Below are 20,731 nucleotides of genomic sequence, written 5' to 3' on the forward strand. Positions count from 1 at the left end.
AATGAGAGATGGTGATAAAACTAGGAAAAGAGAGCAATGTGCTGAATTCTATATTTGTCAGAATTTGTCAGGTTTCTGTCATTCTGTGTAGGAAAAGAACTGGAACCAGTCCTCAGTGATTCCTAGCAATTTAGGTAAAATCTTCCACTGAATAGAGGCTCTGTCATTAAAGCCTTACGTCTTAAAAACAATTAAAACCCATCTTTCCCTTGATTTGTCATCCTTATCCCAGACTGTTTCATTTGTTGTGTAGTGCCCAAGAGTTGTAAGCCCATAAGCAATATGAGCACAATAGTATTGTGTTTTCCTGATGATACATACTTTGAATCAGCAGTAATCCACAGAGATTAAATACTAGCTCGCCAGAGGTATGCCCCTTCCAATTCCACTGATCACATTATTTATTTTATTTATTAACTAAATTTATAAGCCGTCCTTCATTCATGGATCACAGGGGAGTTGTAACAACATTAGGGCTCCAACTCCACTTGAGTGGAGTTGAGCCCTGGAACTTCCCAATTAACTCTTGTATTGCCAGGAAGATATCACTACTTGCCATCATTGTGTTTCCATGGAATTATTCTGTTTTGGTGGCCTTTCCATCTCTCCTCTGTCTCTTTTGCGACATACTTATCTTCATCTTTCATTAGTCCCATATCTCTTGACATTTCCTCTTGAGTCTCTAGCTGTACACTGTAAATGTGGAGCTCTTCCCCTTCCCATTTCTCAGTCAATTTGGGAAAAACCTTTATCTCTACTTTTTCACAGTCATACCACCACCTTTCCCTTTTTTTCTCTTCCCAAAGTTGGTGACTCTTAAGAACTACTGCTTTCATCTTTGTATCTACTGATAAACTTCTTTTTTAAAAAGGCTAGTAATCTCTTGTTAAGTTTTCTCATCAGTTTGCTAGCCTTCCATCCTGCCTTTTTTTACCACTTCTGTTATTTCAGCAGGGGGATTCTGAATTATGCTTCCTTTTGCTTTGCTAATGCAATGATCCTGACCTTTAATCTCTGCATTGGCACACTGTTGTTTTCTACTGTATATCTACTTCAAACACTTTTTACATTTAACATGCTCTACCTCTTTGCCAAGGCCTGTTGTCCTAGACATTCGGCTTCCCTACAGCCAGCATTGGTAGATTGGATGAATTCTATTATCCTTCCCATGTTATCATTGCCCCGCTCAGTAGTTGGTGGTGCTGGCATGGGAAAGAATCACATAAGTTGCCTGACTGGCATTGTTCTTCTTTATAGACATTGCAAAAAATGAATCTGATTAGCTATGTATTTGGTTCTTATTCTTCTCCTTATTCTTCTGTTTACTTCACACACTTTGTGCCAGCTTTTCTGTCAACTATTCCCTTGGTTTTCTTCTCCCATTCCTTTTTAGTCTACCACGTCCCAATGCCCAAGATATCTCTAGCAAGATTCAGCTTCTGATATTAGCAAAAAGATCACCTAGCACAACTCATCAGACCTGTAAGATTGTATTTTCCAGCATACATATAATTTTAATTTTATGAAAGTGCATGACAATTGGTTTGGGGTTTTACTTCCTTAAAAAAAAAAAAGAGTATGATGAGAGAATGCTTTGTGTACTATGGGCTCAGATCATATTACTGTGTAACAAGTTATTGTATCATATACAAGCGCATTCTGAAACTTGGACAATTCCAACACAGTTTGTTCATAGATATGTTCCTCTTCTATATTGTTAATAGTTAGTGTCTACAAATGGAGACAATTTCTTAACCCTAGGTAGTAGCTATTATTTCTTTGCCTAATAAATAATATCCAATAATAATATTAGAAATATGTAGATAGCACTTCCATAGAATTAAATTAGCTTATTCAACTTTTTTAAAAGCAGCAGTCAATTCCCCCCTCCCCCTTGGAACAGCAAAATGGAATTCCATTAGGGAAATTAAAATCTAGAATGCAATGTTCAATATGGCAGGAATTTGTTTTTGTGGTGTTTCAAATTATTGAAATTATCTGAATATAGCATTTTAAAGCATCGTAATACAGCATTGTAAAGCTAAATTTCACCATGTTTGTGTGTTGTCTGTTTTGTTTTGTTTTGTTCTTTGTTTTCTTCTTTTCTTCAAAGAGTGCCGGGACTTTTTAGCCTAATAGACAGTTTATGGCCACCATTATTGCCTGTAAAAGTTCATGGTCAAAGTCAAGAGAGTGAAATGGTAAGCTGCTGTTTCAAACTCCTCCTTTCCTTTTCATTTGTTCTTCGTTTCAAATAGTGCTTTCAAAAGGCAGTAACTTTTAATTACCCATTTATCTATTATTTATTTATTTATTTATTTATTTATTTATTTATTTCTAGTATCACTCCTCCCCACCCCCCTTTTCATCCAAAAAGGCTTCCAAAGTAGTTTCCATATCAGCAAAAACTCAGACAGTCCCTGCCCTCATGCTTATAATCTAAAGACATGACAAAGAAGGAAAAAAGAATGAGGATAGAAGAGGAAAACAACAAACTCAAGCATCAGTTACAAAGAACCGAATGGCACTGAAATGGTTTAGGGCTAGTGAGAGCCAAATGGAGCCATTAGAGTAGATCTTCCCTCCTCTCCCTCTGCTACAGCTGTGTTTACATTATCATAATGCCTAGCATTTGTGTAGCACATTTCAAGTGTTTGACACGTAGGCCAGTACTAGTGTTTAGCCTGTGTTACAGAAAAAGGTAGAGAGCTAAAGCTGAAACAAGATTTAGAATTTGGGTCTTCCCATATTGTAGATAGTGTTCTCCAACACTTGGTTAGCTCTTCTTTGAGCCAGGGATGTCATAAGCAATCCTAGGAGCTATTTTTAATCGCTGCCAGTTTCTATATATATTTGTTCATGTCCATCATTTTTAGCAACACAAATGTGTCCGTACGGTACACATTCTTCTCCTTCTAAATTTAAATCTTTATGTTAATTTATTGTTTCTTCCTGGAAGGATCTGTGAGTCATCAGAACCCAACGTATCAACGAGAAATGGGAAGAAATCCAGTCCCGGGCTGACATTTTGTGAGCAAGTCAGGGACGGGGATTAATAGCTAAACAGCTGTTTTCATTAATCCTAATTTATTTATGTTTTTAGTAACTCTCAGGCAATGACTCCCAAAATGAATAATATATTACTTCAATAGCTCTAAACGAGAGATAAACACATTGATCTATAATCTGTATAAATAGTGGATATTCTCCTGAAGCAAAAAAGATTTGTTCTCATCATAACAAGGGGAGAGTCACGTTGCTTCATGTTCCCTATTATTCTCTCGCTGCTTAAGATTTAATTTGGCAGCATTCATGTTTCTCAGTGACGCGACTTCATCTGTTTATTGTCAAATTCACCCACGTGCTAAAATTCTCAAATGTCATAGAAATCATCGAAAGGCATGAAAATAATGGAATCCGTTTCATCTGTGACTACCATGACAAAAAAAAATTTTTTGATTGTTGATTGTGCTTAGCTATGTTTTCTTGTGACATAGATTCATGGGTGTAGCCACTCAGGAATGTATAAATGATATATTGTTCCAGATTATGCCAAAAGGGTCAGCCTTCTGACATTTGGAAGACAAGCTACGATTAACCATGCCTTAAGAAAAAATTTCCCTATATCAAATGTGCCATTCTCAATCATTTTCACCACTTTTCTCCACCAAGTAAATAAGTTTAATATAGAGCATTCACATTTTATGATCATGCCTATTTTGATTGCTTAATTTTCAGCAGATTACTGCTAACCTGCCTGCTCCTAGTTTCTGTTACATTATTGCTGCTCAACCGGACCAAAGACAAATTGATATAGATGACAGCGAAGAACAAATTTCAGATTTGTATTTCCCCCCAGCCATGCACAATCTTGAGGAAATTCTTCAGGTATTCTTGTTGTCATCACAGGTTTTACAAGTGGCATATTTATTAGCATATTAACATGTTTGAAATTATGCATTTTGCTTACATTTTTATTGCATTTCAGATGGTTGGCTCACATCAGTGTTGCAGCTTTTGGGCACATGTTGTACATCGAAGACTGCAGGTAATTCTTTGAGTGAGCTGGTTAGTTGGTTTTAGAGGTCTGTGTCTTTGCAAACTAACAAAACATTTCTCTTTAAACATAGCTGGTCCAAACAATATATACAGTGGTACCTCAGGCTAAGAACCTATTTCGTTCTGGAGGTCCGTTCTTAACTTGAAACTGTTCTTAACCTGAGGTACCACTGTAGCTAATGGGGCCTCCTGCTGCCACCGCGCTGCTGGAGCACGATTTCTGTTCTCATCCTGAAGCAAAGTTCTTAACCTGAGGTACTGTTTCTGGGTTAGCAGAGTCTGTAACCTGAAGCATCTGTAACCTGAGGTACCACTGTATATGTAGATGGCTCCTCTCTCTCTTTTTAGTCTTTTTTGGATATCATTTCCCAACCTTGAGCAGGAGGATACTGTTTCTGGTTAGTGGAAAGGAGACAGAATTTATCCAAATTCTTTGAGAGCGCGTACATTTGCACTGTTTAAAGCAAGCAACAGGTAACTGATGCCATTCAATAACAATCAGAATAACAGGTATCTACAGCTCCTATCAGTACCACCCAGCGTAAGAGATGCTGAGTGTTGCAGTTCAACAACATCTGGAAGCACCACATTGGCTGTCCCTGATTACCTATGATGTGATTCTGCCTCATGGGATTTGGTCTGACTGCTGGCTGCCTATAGAGCAGAAATGGGAAACCCATGGACATCTGGTTAACCACAGAACAGAGTACTGGAGCAGGTGGACTTTTGGCCTCTTCCAACAGGCCCTTCTTACATTCTTATACAGTGGGTACCTTGGCTTGGCTCCTGGACGCCACTAACCCAGAAGTAAGTGTTCTGCTTTACGAACATTTTTCGGAAGCCGAACGTCTGACACGGCTTCCGCTTGAGTGCAGGAAGCTCCTGCAGCCAATTGGAAGCCGGGCTTTGGTTTTCAAATAGTTTCGGGAATCGAACAGACTCCTGGAATGGGTTAAGTTTGACAAGGTACCACTGTATTAACCTTTGCCCCTTCAGCTGTTAATTAGATTCCAGCCGCTTTCTGCCCTAGTCAGCAAGGTCAAGTAATATCAGGAGGGCCACAGTATCGTGCTCCTGATATAAAGAAAGAAGTTTACCAAAGCATTTGCAATTCAGCTGATAGTATATATACGGGTTGTAGGGATTAAAAAATAGATGGAAGGTGGGTGTACCTGCAGGGACCCTAACTTGTATTGAAAAAGATTGGGGAAGCATTGGCAAAAGGTGGATGAGGAGTTCTGCGGGTGGGAGGTTAAGGCACTTTTCCCAACAGTCCCAGCATGCACTTGAGGAGTGCATGCAGGCCAGGGGTTGTCAACCTGTGATTTGGACAGTTGAGGCTATAGCATTGCAAATGGGCCGATTACAAAAAGATTGGCAGATTGGAGAGAAATTTTTACTATGGTATGAATTGGGGCATTTGCTATTGCCGTAACCAGAAACCACCCTGAGATGCATAAATCTGACATCAGATTTGTATTTGGGGAACAAAACAAGCACTGTTATATAATTATAGGAGCGATGACTAAAGTTCCTACACCTAAAAATTGCATTACAAAAACTGCATACGACTGAGCCATATTTCACCTGCCCCTCCCTCTGTCTCTTAACAATCCAGGCGTGTTGTTGTTTTGCTCTTCTTCTGCAATAGTCCTACAAGTCCTGGTGTTTTCCCCTCACTTAACATTTCCATATTAGATAGTGGGCACTTGCTGGGGGGGTGGGGTGGGAGGTTTTGTAGCTGCAGTACAGAGCAACCCTGCCAATGGATGTAGTTCTTCAATGCTAGCAAAACATATTTGATGTCTCTTATTGGGTGGCTAACAATGCATAAAAATATATGTAAAGTGGCCCATTAAATTAAAATCCAGTTAAACATGAACAAAATCTGAAACTTGTCATTTTGGATGTAACTCTAGAAAGTTCAGGTAAATGATTAGAAATAGTCCACTTCATAAAGATAGCCAAACTTAGGCTGAGTCCCTTTCTTTTAACTTAAGTGATGCATGATTAATTGTCTTAAAGCCATTATATGTTGTTGAAGGGCTAACTCCAAAGATTGAATTGGTCTTTTTTATCATAGAAAATTCTTTTTTAAAAAAATAAATCTTGTGTGTTACCCAACAAATTTGTTGGCAAGTCACATGCCCCAACATTGCTTCAAGCTGGTTGTGCTCTGCTCTCACATAAATTTGTATGCCTTCTGGATACATGGGCCTCACATTTGGAGGGAGTTAACATCCAGAGACTCAAGACACCAGCAAGCTCTGTTTAAATTGGTTTCTACTTCTAATTTCAGCTCAGTGTTTACTGGATGCTTCCTTATCCCTGGGCAGATACATATGTTGAAAAGATATCATAGCTACTCAAGTAATTCACCTCAGATGTCTTTAATAAGTGATAATTCTAGGTATAGTGTTTTATAGCCACAATCCAGTGTTTAAATCTTCAAGAATGATTTGAAAGAACCAAAAGAGTTTGATTTTGCAGCTGTGAAGATAAAAAAGGAACTTACCTTTTGTAAACATTTTGGAATCAAAATGCCATGGCTGAAACTTGTTTACTGCTTCAGTCTTTGCCAGTAAAGATTTGTCCTTCGCACAAGTCTAGTGCATCATAAAATATGAAGGTGAAGACCTTGGCTTTGTTTGGTTTTCTCTTGTTGACTAACTTTTTCAGAACACACACAGAGAAAGAGAGAGAAACCCCTGTATGAACCCTGTATGAATTTATGCATTTTATTTATAAAATAAGTTTTGTGCTTAACAATGATAAGATTTTTTTTTTATCACCAGTGTTGTTCAGTATAGCTCTTTGAACTAGAACTCTTCAGGACTTCACTTAATGTGAAGTGAGAAATGGAAACATGGCCATTTTTATTATTACTATTCAAAATAAGTATTATGGTACAAAAGGAAAATAAGGAAATATATTCCATCTGTGCTTGGGGGAGCTGTACTGTCGCATAACTCAATCCTGCTGCTGTTTTGTCTGTTTTGTCCTTTCTGTTCAGAACAAATTGACACAGAAACAGAAAGATGATGGTATTAAAATGATTTATTGTTATTTACTTTTTGGCTGACTGTCCCATTGGTCAGAATCTAAAGGTTAGAGTTTCAGATTTCTAATGTTTCTCCATGCGAGTCTTCTTTAAAAAAACCACCCTGAGTCTTTCAATTAACTTTTAAAATCTGTAGTTATGGAAAGTAAGTTCTGGGTATGAAATATAAAAGTTTTTTTTAAAGAACAATAGCAAAACTGAATTTAATAAATTGCCAAATATAAATTGCCAAATTGCCAAATATTTTGTCACTCATATTTTCCAACCTCTCTGCTATGCAGCTATTAAATAAATCATTAGATGGGTATATGTGTTTTTTTAAATAAATATTTATATAAGTGGTGACATCCGAATGAAACCTTAACTCTACAACTTCCAGAAGGGTAGGAACATCAACAAAAAAGGAGGCAAAATGATATTCTTGTGTCACTTTAAAGACTAATCAACTTATTATGGCCACCAAAGCATTTGCCACAATATTTTTTTTAGCCTTTTAGAGTGCTGCAAATCTGTTTGTTGTTTCCCAGACAATACTGTTTTATTCTTTAAAAGTACAAATACTTCATTGTAACAAGCTGCAAATGAGAGAGAAAAATAAAACAACATTGTATGCTTTTACCTAAGCATACTCACTTCAATAACCTTTGCCTATATATTTATATATAACACCATATTTCTAGTAAACTACTTGGGTCCTAAAGGAGCCCAAAGACAGCTATAAGGTTTCTGTGAATAGTATGAGACTAGTATTGTGGAGGCCTGGGTTCAAATCCCCACTCAATCATGAAGCTCATTGGGTAGCCTGTCTCTCAGCCTAACCTGTCCCATGGAGAATGGAGGAGCTGGAGAACCATGTTTTCCTTATAGGAAATATAGGGTATAAATTCAGGGAATAGTATGACTGTTTTTGCCATTAGCACTGATGGTATAGGACCAAAGAGCTCATCAAGTGTTCATTTATATTTTGGGTTAAAATAAATAAATCAGTAACTGCACTGATATTTTCAGTCTGTAACATTACGTAAACACTTTCGGTAGTATTATGTAGATGCTTACAAGACGCCATTTTGCAGAAACAGTGAAGACATTTGGGGTTATGTGACTCCTCCCAGAGGGCTTTTTGTTCTAGTGGAGGTTTCTCTCAACAGAAGTGGGGAAAGGCAAAGTTCACTGATTCCCCCTTTCTCCTGAATCTCCCTGTACAACTTCTAACACTGCTCCAAAGGACTTCCAAGGGCAGATTAGATTTATTTTTTATAGTGGATGGGGTGGGGGGATTTGGGGAACTACAAAAGGAAGAGAGAATCAGTGAAAATCTTCTCCCCACGCCTTCTATTCATGGAAGCAGCTGCTAGAGATAGGAGCCTTCCTTCCATGATTGGATTCAGCCCCTAGGCAGTTTAGTGATAAACATGAAAAAGTTATAAAAACTACAGACAAATTTAATCAAATTGCATTAGCTATATATTTTCCCAGTAAAATAATTAAATGTCCTAATTTTGAGCTGGAACTACTTCCAGTGTCAACCCAAAAGGTAGGCACTTTTACTATGAGTTCATTTGTTTTTGTATCCTTTACCTTTAGCTTGTTTTCCCCACTGTTCTGAGCAGGACATTTATGTTGTTTGGGTAGATGTATTTGTTTCTCCCATTATCTTTCATGAATCATCTGGTTTAAATGCATCCTTGAAAAATGTTGACATTTATCCAAGAGGAAAGATTCTAGGTTCATACCAACTGCAGTTTTTACCAAGGGGGTGGAGCATATCACCTAACTTAATAATAATGCTTCTGGTGTTTTTCTTATTCAGAGGGGAAAAATGTGAATTTGTAGATTTCTTTAAATGAACTAGGTCAAAGTCATAATCTGACATCATGAATAAGAAGTGCTTTTTTTTAGTTGATTAGTAAAGAAATGTTCAGGTAATACATTTGAAAACCCTAGTGCAGGCAAGAAAAACATTACAAGGAAACATTTACCGTACTTATTTCATTTAGGAGCTGCTTCCTATGAAGCATCTTGAAGCGATTTCACACTGTGTGGACCATTGTGGCACCCTCAAGAATAACAAATGTATTATTATGTAAGCTTTTATGGGATACAGCCCACTTTATCAGAAGTTTTGCCTTGAGTTTTAGGTATGCTGTGCAGGGGGAAATTGTAGACAATGAGGTCAAAAGATAATGTAAAGCAGGAAAATACAGTTGGTGATAATCATGTTAACAGTGGTCATGCACATTGATAACATTGACATCCTGAAATTCCAAAGCCAATCAATACATGTAGCATGTATTTAGTGTAGTGCAAAAAAATTTTAATTTTAATTTTAATCTTAATCTTAAACTTTTCTTATGAATTGGCTAATATTTGTCCTTGTGAGTTGTGAACTGTGTTATACTACTTGTGGCTTGTACGAGTCCGCTGTTTTATTTGATTTGTTTTGTTGTGTTGTGTTTTATGATGGGCGTAAAGCCGAATAAACATTTGATTTGAATGTACATGTAGCATGCTTTTCTAAAAAGAAAAACCATTTGTCCCAATTCATTCTATAAGTGACGGCACTGAACTTCTTCATGGATTGTAATTCACTGGTTTCAAGTTTCAGGCTACCCCTCTGGAAAAGGAAAATGTTTATCCTTCCGTCTGCCAGTTTAACTGCTAAGATTTATGCTACAACAGTTAAGCAGCAATCTGTGGCAAGGCAAGATTCATGCAGTTCTGTTCCATAGGCAGGGCCAGATTTAGGTTTGATGAGGCCCTAAGCTACTGAAGGTAATGGGGCCCTTTATATAGCAGGCGGGGCCCATTACTTACATCATAGGAGCCTACACAACACAAACACTGTTGCTGTATGTAGGTTTTATTTTATTTGTTTTTTTTGGAGGGCCCCCCAAGAGAGTGGGGCCCTAAGCTATAGCTTGTTTAGCTTATACATAAATCTGGCACTGTCCATAGGACAGTTTACAGTTTATTGCAATCATTTGCTGGTTCAAGGTTGTATAATAGCTTTGGGTGTGAAAGCAAATGCAGTCCTTTTGTTAGTACAGTGGTACCTCTGGCTACTTACAGTGGTACCTCGGGTTACATACGCTTCAGGTTACATATGCTTCAGGTTACAGACTCTGCTAACCCAGAAATAGTGCTTCAGGTTAAGAACTTTGCTTCAGGATGAGAACAGAAATTGTGCTCCAGCGGCGCGGCAGCAGCGGGAGGCCCCATTAGCTAAAGTGGTGCTTCAGGTTAAGAACAGTTTCAGGTTAAGAACAGACCTCCAAAACGAATTAAGTACTTAACCCGAGGTACCACTGTATAGTAATGCCACATAAGGACTTCCCTGAGGTCTGAAGGCAGTAGTGGTGGTAATTGATGCTGTCCCTATGCATACAGTGATACTTTGAGTCTTAAAAATAAAATTTTAAAAATTGGTTTTCATAATAGAGAATTACATACTGTGAGTCTTATACTCAGTCCTTTGCTGTACTATTGTGACACAGCAAAACATAGAACTAAGATCTATATCATGTTAAGTATTATAAAATTCAGCCTTCAGAATTAAAGGTTTAAATGCTACCTGCTAAACTGTAGATTATACCCACTGAACTGATTAATAGTTTTGATCTAATCCTGGAGAGAAAAAGTAATGCTTTGTTAAATTTTAATGAATTACTTATGCTTTTTCTTTCAAATTCTAGGTAACAGACAGCACTTCTTCAAGCCAAAGGCAATTTTGGCTGTTTGTGACTACTTTCTCCCTGCAAAGTGGGGCTGGAACTCCAAAAACTCTGCCAGTTTCTATTGCTTCATCATGTGTGATCAGCGTAGAAGTAATGGAGGCACTGGAGAGCACATCCCCATGTGCAGTTTTCTTCAAAGATGCTCTATGTGGAAATGGTAAGCTCCAGCACAAGTGGAGACAGATAAATTTTAAATAAGATTCATAAGCTTCCTCGTGCCATTGCAAATTACAGCCTAATGAGTGTCTAGGGTGGCTCCTACTGCTGTCTGCAATTGACTTCCCACAAGGGTGGTATACAAATTTAATAAATAAATATGATCTGTCCACACCAGTGAGCATAGCACGATGCTGTGAATGGAGCCATTTGTAGCCATTCACTGTAATTCTTGGATGCCAATTTTATGTTGTTTTTAAATTATTGCTAAAATGCTTTTCTTGCTCTCTTTTTTAACAATCCCAAAAACAATCACCCCACAGCACCAGTAATTCATGAAAGAAAAACCAGTGATGTAGCTGCATGCTGTGCCTTAAACCTAGTGTGTAATTTGGCCCTAAAAGATGCAGCGCAAAAGGAAAAGGGATAAGAAGGAGGAAAGAGACAAAATAAGTGAACTTGGGCACAAGTTCACAAAACAGCAGAGTACAGTAGTTATAATGACCAGCTGGAATGGACAGAAAATGAAACTGGTCTCACAGCAGATTCAGTGGAGTGTTCTTGATTCCTTTCTCTCTCCCTCTGCCACATCCTGATGGAATGGATGCTGGCATGTGAAGGAGGGGGGGATTTGCTCAGTGGAATTGGTATATCAATAGAATCCGTTGAGTATTCCTGTTTCTCATTCCTGCCTCTAGCCTCTTCAGGTAGCATTGTTGTACATAGCAAGTTGTTGTTGGGATACATTTATTTATATGTAATCAAGATACATTTGCCAAAGTGAGAGTTATGTCTTGCACACCACATTAGTGTAGCTATTGAGAAGGCAGTTGAAAGAAAGATGCACTGGTGTGAGGTCTCCTGTCTACTTTGATAACTACTTATGTTACTGCACACATAATGTTGGTTTCATTTTTGTTATATCCCACCTTTCATTCAAGCAGCCTAAAGTGGTATACCTGGTTCTCCCCCTCCCCATTTAATCCCCACAACAACACTGTGAAGAAGGTTAGGACGAGAGACAGTGACTGGCTCAAGGTCACCCAGCCAACTTTGTGGCCAAGTGGGGATTTGAACCCTGATCTCCCAGGTCCTAGTCCACCCCTCTAACCACTACTGTGGTCCCTCCTGCGGTCCTCTTAATAATGACCACTGTCCCTTTGTTCCCACCTAGAATTGCTAACATAGTATCAATGGTTGTGCTGGAAAAAAATAGACTTGGATTGTGGTCATGCCTAGGGTAAGTTTTTCATAAGATGATTATGACCTTTGGTCATTGTGAACCTCTGTTGCATTTGAGCCACTGACCTACTTACAAAAGACTCCTTTCATTCATCCAGACCCATTGAATCATCCATGTGACACTCTGCTGAGCAAAGGTTTGGCCCTCCTGCTTTTAGGAGCAAAGTGCAACATGTCTAGCCTCAGAACAGTTTGGCAATGAGAGAGAGAGAGAGAGAGAGAGAGAGAGAGAGAGAACCCACAAGCAATCCCAATATTTTCTCCCCTTTAAATAATTGACACATAGGATAGTTTGTACTGAAAGCCGCTTTAGCAAGAGCATAGCATGTGCTTCATTTCAGAGTTTGTGAGTAAAGTGGACCAAATCAAGCTCTGTGAAAGACTGGCTAGGAATGTTGTCTTTATTGGCCCAGACAATTAACATGGTCACCTTTTTCCTTGTTACTGTAACATATCAAAATGTCTTTGTTGGCAGGTAGGATTATTTGCATTGAATGTACCGTTCTCTTGTTACAAAGGCCCCTTTTGTATAAGGCTGTTGGTGCTGACATCACTGAACTGACTGGTCCTGTCAAACTAGATGAGCTGGATTCTGCAACCCAAGTCAATTCCATTTGTATTGTAAGAGGTTAGTAAGCTTTTCCCAAAGCAAAAGTTGATCAGTCTTTCTTGCGTACTGGAAACCTTAATTTCATTGTGTTTTATCTTGCCCTTCCTCCAAAAGGTTAGGGCAGTTTGCATGGCTTCTCCCCATCTTAAATTTCCAGCAACCCCGTGATGCATGTTAGGTGGGAGTGTTAGGTGGGAGTGTATATGATAGGCTCAGGATTGCCCAGCATCACTTCATAGCTTTGTTGAGATTTTAAACTGCGTCCCCTTCGGTCCTAGTCAAACTTTCTAGCACTACAACTCACTAGTACTTTTTAGGTGGTGTATGGAATAATAAAACAGCAATGAAAAATGGTATATGCTATTGGGATAAATTGAAAGATACATCACTGTAGCCCTTATGTAGCATTATTAGCAGATATTACATTTATATAAATCTAAGTCCAGGTTTATATGAACTGGGTTTATATAAACTTTTGCAGTACTTCTTAAAATGAAGGTCAATTTATAGATGGGTACTTGTACTTTGTAGAATGTTTGCTCCATTACTATTTCTAATTTGTTTTCCCCTGTAACACTTAGCATATCAGCTACTTTGTTCATAACCCTAGCCCTTACCTGTATTCTACTAATCAATGGCAATTTTTAACAGAATTTGATCTCAAGTCAGCAATAGGGATTGAACCACCCAAAGGCATCAACATTGCCCACCTTTACAGAAGTGCAGCCCCTGTGTGATATCGCAGGTTGTGAAGGTGGCAGACATTCCCTCAGTTATTTAATCTGTTTGTTCCCTACACATGTAGGCATTTTTCCAGTTGCATCTTCTAAGGGCACATGTGTGCCAGCTGTTTTTCTCGGGCTAAGTCCTGGGAGCAGCTGGTGGAGTCCCTCATTTAGATCTCTCTTTCCAATTTCTTTTGCAAAAGGTTGAGTACTTTACTAAAGAAATATATGTTTCCCTGCAATGTTCCTAGTGATGTCTGGACAAACTTTACCAGGGACATTGCTCTCTTCTCCATTTGGCTATCTACTCACAAGGAGAAAAGCTTCAGGTAGCTATGCCACAGACTTTAATCATTACTTGCAAGCAGAGTCACAGTGCGGTGACAGATGCTGCTCTTCACCCATGTGTTCAAGGGGACAGGGCAGAGATGGAAGAATTTCATTTCCTACATTCTTCCCCTTCTCTTAACAGGTATGGGAAGAGCAGAGGGAGGGGAAAATAATATATTTCTCTCCTTTGCCTTTCTTCTTTCATTTCAAACCCATCTTTCACTGCTAAATCTTTAGACAGCGCAGCGCAGTAGAGGGAGGAATAATTATGTTTTCCCCTCCTTGCATCCCTTCACCATGGAGGAAATTTACAGAGGTAGTGATGCTGTTGCTGCTCACCCTTAAGCTCTGGAACATTTGGGTCAAATAGGGAATAGATAGTGGCTCCTGCTAGGCTCTTCCACCAGGTATAGGCCTAAAATGGGCAGAGTCACAAAAGCCTTTTCTCCTGCTACCATTTCAAATCAGGTGAGCAGGCCTGCCCCATATACAGTACAGGACAAATACAGTAAAACAATCAAGTAAATCAAGTAAAACAATATAAATACTTAACTGACCAATCATGTCGGTTCTGCCCCCCCCCCCCCCAAATATCCTGGTGATGCCCATGAAAGGAGGCCTATAACATCAGCAATTGTTAAACATTGAATGTCTGTTTGGGAGCTATGTCACTTTTGAGTACAATCCTCTGCAGCATCACCTAGCTGGTTGGATATAAGTAAAGCTGCAGTAAATGGCTGCAGTTACAGTATAGCACTTGCTTTCAGTTGATGTTTTTCCCTCTTCTGTACAGCAAAAGCTCCCATTTCAGAATGTTTTATTAAATTCACTTAATATTGATGTGTGTATGAAACAGTGGCCTCTGCCCCTCATATTTCTGAATAATGATAATTGATTCACTTGTTTAGGTAGCTTTGCACCCTATTTCAAACCTACTGCCTGTATTACCTAATTTAAACATTGGCTTAGTCACCAGTCTGATGGAGCAGCTAGAGTGCTTGGCTTGGGTCGGAATTCAAATCCATGCTCAGGAATTCAGCTTAATTAGGGAGTGGGGTTTGGTGACCTCATTATGTCACCAGACATAATTGTGTTATCTCATAATGTCATCTCAGAGGTATTACTTATTTGACAGGATCAATGCAAGGATAAGTTTGGGAAAACCAATATTTACCAGCTTGAGTTCCCTAGAGGGAAAGTGAGATGCAAATGTGACCAGTCAATCTGCTGCACTTAATCTATTGATGCTTCTCACTGTGGTTCAGGCTTTCCTTGAGAATTACTACTTTTTTTTTACATACAGTTGGAAATAGCTGTCAATCCTAAAATGTTTCGGAAGCTCCTAAGATTGGATATGAAGCAACAAAAAGTCTTACATGGATGCTTTCCTTTTTTTCACTTTAAATAAAGTGTTCCAGCCTTGCTACTCCAGTATACATGACTTTGCCAGTTTTGATTCTCCAACATTTGAGTTTACCATAGAATTAAGTGCCTCTTACTCACCATAACAAGGATTACTAGGTGATTGGCCTTTGACATAAGCACTGTAGGCTTGGCAACTGTAATCCCTTTACTTGCAGGTGTCCCAAGATTATCCATTTGTATGTTTTGCTCACAAACAGTGCTACATCCTTAATGTTTACTGCTTGGATCAACAAATCGCCATTGTTCTAAATCTTTTTACTAGCCTTCCCATAAAATGCCCCATTTATTTGCTTTATAATACTTGGCAACAATGCTTCGCGATCCAGAATATCTCTCTGACCTTCAGTTCCCTAATGTTTCTAGTCACGTATGTCAGGGTTTTTTAGTGGTTTCAGTTTCCAATTATGTGGATATAAATAAAAAGTAAGTCCCTGTTTTAGACCATTGTAAATGCTTTAAGAAAGCTATCTTATCTGTTGATATTCCACACCCATCCCTCTGGCATTTTCCATATATAGGATTGAAACCATTGTGACTAAGAACATTTGCTCTCTAATGCGGAAATGTAGAATAGTGACAGAATTTTTAAAAGCTGTTGGGTGAGAACATATTAAGAGCCCTGCTGAAGCAGGCCAAAGGCCCATCTATTCTAGCATACTGTTCTCACAGTGGACAGCCTAATGCTTATGAGAAGCCTGCAAGCAGGCACAGACACAACAGTTGTCTATCATTACTAGTATTCAGAAACATACTGTTGCAGATTTGGGGTACTAGATTCTATTAGTTTATAGTAGAAATTAATGAATGTCAGGATTTAGCTAATATTTGGAGCAATGAAGGGAAGATTCCAGCCCAATGGAAAATCCAGGCTAAACTACCTTTCCAATCCTCGCCTGAGATCGAGATGTTAACATGACAAAAGGTGGTGATGGCCCATATTGGAGAGAGGAATCCTTGGGCCTGGGTGGACAGAGGTTGCCAAGATGTGTGTGTGAGGTGACAGGAAAAGAGTGCATTTAGCAGGGTGTTCTGGGAACAAGAAGGAAGAACAAAAACAGAACCATTCTGTCAGGCTAGCTGGGAGCAATGCGTTAGACTCCAGTTCTGCACTGCCGTGGGGAAAAAGCCCCTCTTAAGATGACAGTGCTGTAAGAGCAGGACTCCCTCCAGCCAAACTCAAGTGTTAAATATGTGAATAAATCATATTTCTTAAAGCTATGACAGTCTCTGCCTCATCTTGATTCTAAGAGGAACACAGACCCTGGGTGAGCACCTGGAAATTCCCTGGATTCCCTCTACCACTCAACAGGGATAGGAGTGGCACACAACCTCTGTAACAATTTTGTCTCTGATACTGGAAGTAGTACACAGCCATAATGAATCGTAGCAAATGGAAGCTTTATTCTCCATAAATTTGCCTACTCCCCTTTTAAAGCTGCCCAAGTTGGTGGCCATCGCTGCATCTTCTGGTAGTGCATCCCCAAGTTATGTTGTGTATGAAAACATGTGAATTGCCTTTGATGGGGCTTTTAAATAAATGGCATTAGAAAAATGGTTTCTAGATGTTGTGAAGCTAATCTAAAGATATTTTCAAAAATGAAACAGGTTGTCAAATACCTGAAATACCCCCCCCCCAATTTATGAAAAAAATGCTTAATTTTGGCAGAGAAAAAGGAGCCATACTATAACAAGCCAAGAGCTTTGGTCACCTCTGATGCTTGTGTCAATGGCTCTTAAGCCTGTAGAAACGTTTCCTTTCTTTTTTCCAGGCACTGTTGCTGGTGTTAATGAAAGAACTGCTTTCTCATGGCCTGCGTGTAACAGATGTGGCAATGGGAAAGTAGAGAAGCGTCCACAAGACAGGTAAGAACAAGCTTGTGCCAACTGGCATACAGATAAGGGCAGTCCTATTGGGCACTGTATATTTGGGAGTCTCAGCCTTTTGACAGAGTGCATTGCCAAAAGCTGTAAGGAAATTTAGAAGTCAAAGGATAAGAGAAAAGTTCCCTTAATGTAGTGTTGGGCAATTTGTGGCCTTACCAAATTTTGATCAAGATGTTACAAAGGTGTTTCTATTTAATTTCATCTAGTGGATTAAAAGTTGCGGTACAGAGATATATCTCATATTTTAATGTTACACCCCTCTGGGTTTTTTTTTAATATAATTACCCAGCCAATTGTTTCTCAAAGAAGCATTCAGAATACTTGGACGTGAGTCTTCCCCATATAGGCAGTGTGCCCGGATATAGAGGACTTCCTACTATGCTCTCTTTCCTCCTTCCCAATGCACATACAAGCAGCACGACTGAACGTTACAGAGAGTGGGAGTTATGTGCATGTCTCCTATAATTTCTGTCCTTCTCCTTCCCTCTGCTTGATCAAATAACACAAGCTCTGGACCTCAGGAAGAGAGGAATGGATGGGGAATGTGAAGGGGGCAAAGCATGGCTCTATTAAACCCTCTGCATATGGACACTGACTGGAGCTGTGTCGGTTTATAAAACTGAATAGCATGAAGAAAGTAAAAAGGAACTATTTTATCTCCTAAGACATTTTGTTCTCTTCGCCATCCAATAAAATTGATTGGCAGTATATTTGGGAGAGACAAAAAGTACTATTTCGTGCATGCAGCACATAACATTTTTAATTCAGTGCCACAGGATGCCATTTTATAGGGTTAGACAGAACCAGAGGGAATGGATCTGTCAGTCGTTGCTGTAACTAAGAACAAAACCTGTATCTCTATTAATATTGCTGGGAACAAACAACACAGTATGGATTTCTCATAATCTCCTTGTTCACAATGCATTCCATCAGGCTGCAGCATAAGGAGGCATGGAAAGTATGGTTCCTCCATCAGCTCTGCTGAGAGACCAGGTCCACTGAGTTTCTCCTTTTGGAGTTGTTTCTGTTTCAGCTGGATATAACGTTACCTGAAGAGTTGGTGCCTGCGTTGTTTGCGTCTTTCTTCTTCATCCTCCCCTCCCCTTCCCTCACGTGTCTTTTAGATTGTAAGCCTGTGGGCAGGGAACAGCTTGTTTTTAGTAATCTTATGTAAGCCACTCTGGGAGCTTTTTTGGCAAAAGAGCAGGTTAAAAAAAAAGATACAAAAACAAATAACCCCTGAACAAAATTTCCTAAGGACATTACTGCTGGAATATTGGAATAAAATAGCAGTGTAGGATTGAGGGATACTTAACTCTGCTGCTTCTCTCGCATGCATGTGCCTTCCTAATTAGTTTTCCCTTAAACTGGGTTAATTTTTGTCTTTCAGCCTTGTTGGGGGGAGAGCATGGGGGGGGGTAATTGGTGAGGATGGAAAGGTTAAGCTCCCCTCTTACCCCTGTTCTCGCTTTCAGATTCCTTCTTCCCTGGCATTAGCATTATGAAGAGAACATGGGGAAAAGATAGCTTTTACTTCTCCCAGCTAATGATCAAAATTCACATCAAAAAGACTGATTTTGGTCACCTTCAAACTGTCAAAGGAATAAAGAAAAATGAGGTGCTGGATGCATATATAACATGGACCTTCCCCTGTATTTCAGAGGCTTGCTCTACTGCAACCAATGTTGTGATGCCATAACTTCACCAGTTCTCAAGATGCACCTGGAAGTATTTCTGCAGTGCCAGTCCAGACCACTATGCACAGTAAAAGTAAAGGTATGAGAGGAACAAAGTACAGGTTATAAGACTTATGTCCTTTAAAAAAATACAGCTTAATATAATAAAAAATATATAAGCTGTTTAACATAAAAGTAATAACAATATGACATGCAGTAAAATTTGACATATCAAACCAAGTTGGTAATGGGCACTCAAAGAAGCCACTGAGGTCACCTTGATCTGTCTTCACAGTGATGGACCTAGGAGCACTCCCAAACTACTCTATGTACCTGCTGTTTCAGAGTGCAACCCAATTCCTGGGTACCACCTATCCACAGGGTCTCTGAATTGACAGGACTGAGTTGCAGTTGATGAGCTGTCATCTGACCCATGACTGCATCCAGGCACTGGCTGGGGACACGCACAGACTGTACCAATTCATATGTTACAGAGAAATAGGATTGTACTGAGACTTGTGTGCCAATTTCTGGAATGAACAACCTTACCTGAAGAAATATATTCTTTAATTACAATGCTCAGAACCCTTTTTTATGGGACATTTATAATGTAGATGAACTTGATTGATCTGTAAAAAGTTAGGGGTGGATTGCCATGTGGAGTGATCTGCCTTAGAATTTGGACTACAGGGCCTTCAGAAACAAATGGAACACATGCTGCTTTGTTAGTTCCTATTTCTAGAGAAATACTTCCAAGTATATATGGGCCAAGGACTAGTATTACTTCTATGGCAAGGTTTGGTAGCCTTCAACCCTCCACATGTTGTTTGTCTCCGACTCCTGGCCAGCATGGGCCAATGGTCAGGGTTAATGGAAGTTGTGTTCCAACATCTGGAGCCTCACACATTAGCTACCCTTGGCCAGTGGGAGAAGGGACAAGAATTTAAAGCTCTGCTCCAATGTTATTATTCATTTGTATCATGATGACTCAGGGCAGGCTACAATGTGTCTTTATCTTTCACTCTGACTTCACAAGGTTGTTTATGAGGCTAAGATGAGATAGAGCTGCTTCCCCAAGGCCACCTATTGAATTTCAAGATTTAACAAAGTTTTGAGTCTGTCAGCTATGTCCTGTTGAATTATAAATCCACGGTGCAACTCTTTTCTAAAATAATATTTTTGCAATTATTTCTAAGGTCTTAAATGTGGGGAAAATTCTTTGAGGGGTTTTACTGGGATCATCATGTTACGTAGCATACAACAACTTGTTGGAAACTTAGACTTTAAGGGACATAAGCTGATTTCTGTTTGGCTTTATCAGAGGACAGATCAGTATAGGCATACAATTTTAACTTTTACTAAATACTGTTGATGTTTTATATAGCCAAATAAAATTTAAACATGATTCTTTTCTTTATTTCCATTTGTTATATTAGCTTCTGCAAAATACAATTTCTTCACTCCTGGAGTCCTCCCCCTCTGAGAATGGGGTATGTATACTTAAAAACACATTGATTAAAGAAATTGAAATGTCATCATTCTAGCTGTAAAAGGGTGACATTTAAAAGTGGGCTGAGTCACATGAAGGTGCAATGAACATGGGCAATTGATAATGGTTTAAGTTTATTGAAGCATCAATAAAAACAACTGTCTCTGTAGAAAACACAAATATTAATTGATTCACCTTTTGGTCTAAATATCCTTTCTATTGGATGCTTGGAATGTTCCCTAGAGGCAGTTTGGTTTTCACTTAAATTGAACACAGACAGAACAATTCTGTACATGTCTACTCAGAATTAAGTCCCATTGCATTCAGTGGGACTTACTCC

At 39.0% G+C, this 20,731-nt stretch overlaps 1 protein-coding gene across 5 annotated transcripts in view; it reads left to right on the top strand.

The window, feature by feature from the left end:
* Positions 1 to 20,731, top strand: part of SPIDR (scaffold protein involved in DNA repair) — a 161,409-nt gene that overhangs the window by 139,195 nt on the left and 1,483 nt on the right. For 3 of the 5 annotated variants that reach the window (XM_079982659.1, XM_079982660.1, XM_079982657.1), the window contains 8 exons: positions 2,114 to 2,201; positions 3,739 to 3,888; positions 3,989 to 4,048; positions 10,813 to 11,011; positions 12,728 to 12,880; positions 17,112 to 17,205; positions 18,888 to 19,002; positions 20,339 to 20,392. In XM_079982659.1, coding sequence (XP_079838785.1) covers positions 2,114 to 2,201; positions 3,739 to 3,888; positions 3,989 to 4,048; positions 10,813 to 11,011; positions 12,728 to 12,880; positions 17,112 to 17,205; positions 18,888 to 19,002; positions 20,339 to 20,392 — 913 coding nt within the window. Of the gene's footprint in view, positions 1 to 2,113; positions 2,202 to 3,738; positions 3,889 to 3,988; positions 4,049 to 10,812; positions 11,012 to 12,727; positions 12,881 to 17,111; positions 17,206 to 18,887; positions 19,003 to 20,338; positions 20,393 to 20,731 lie in introns of those variants that run through there. The other 2 variants (XM_079982658.1, XR_013840415.1) reach the window with 2 other exon arrangements.

This window comes from Podarcis cretensis, assembly GCF_951804945.1.
Source record: "Podarcis cretensis genome assembly, chromosome: 7".
Lineage (NCBI taxonomy): Eukaryota > Metazoa > Chordata > Lepidosauria > Squamata > Lacertidae > Podarcis > Podarcis cretensis.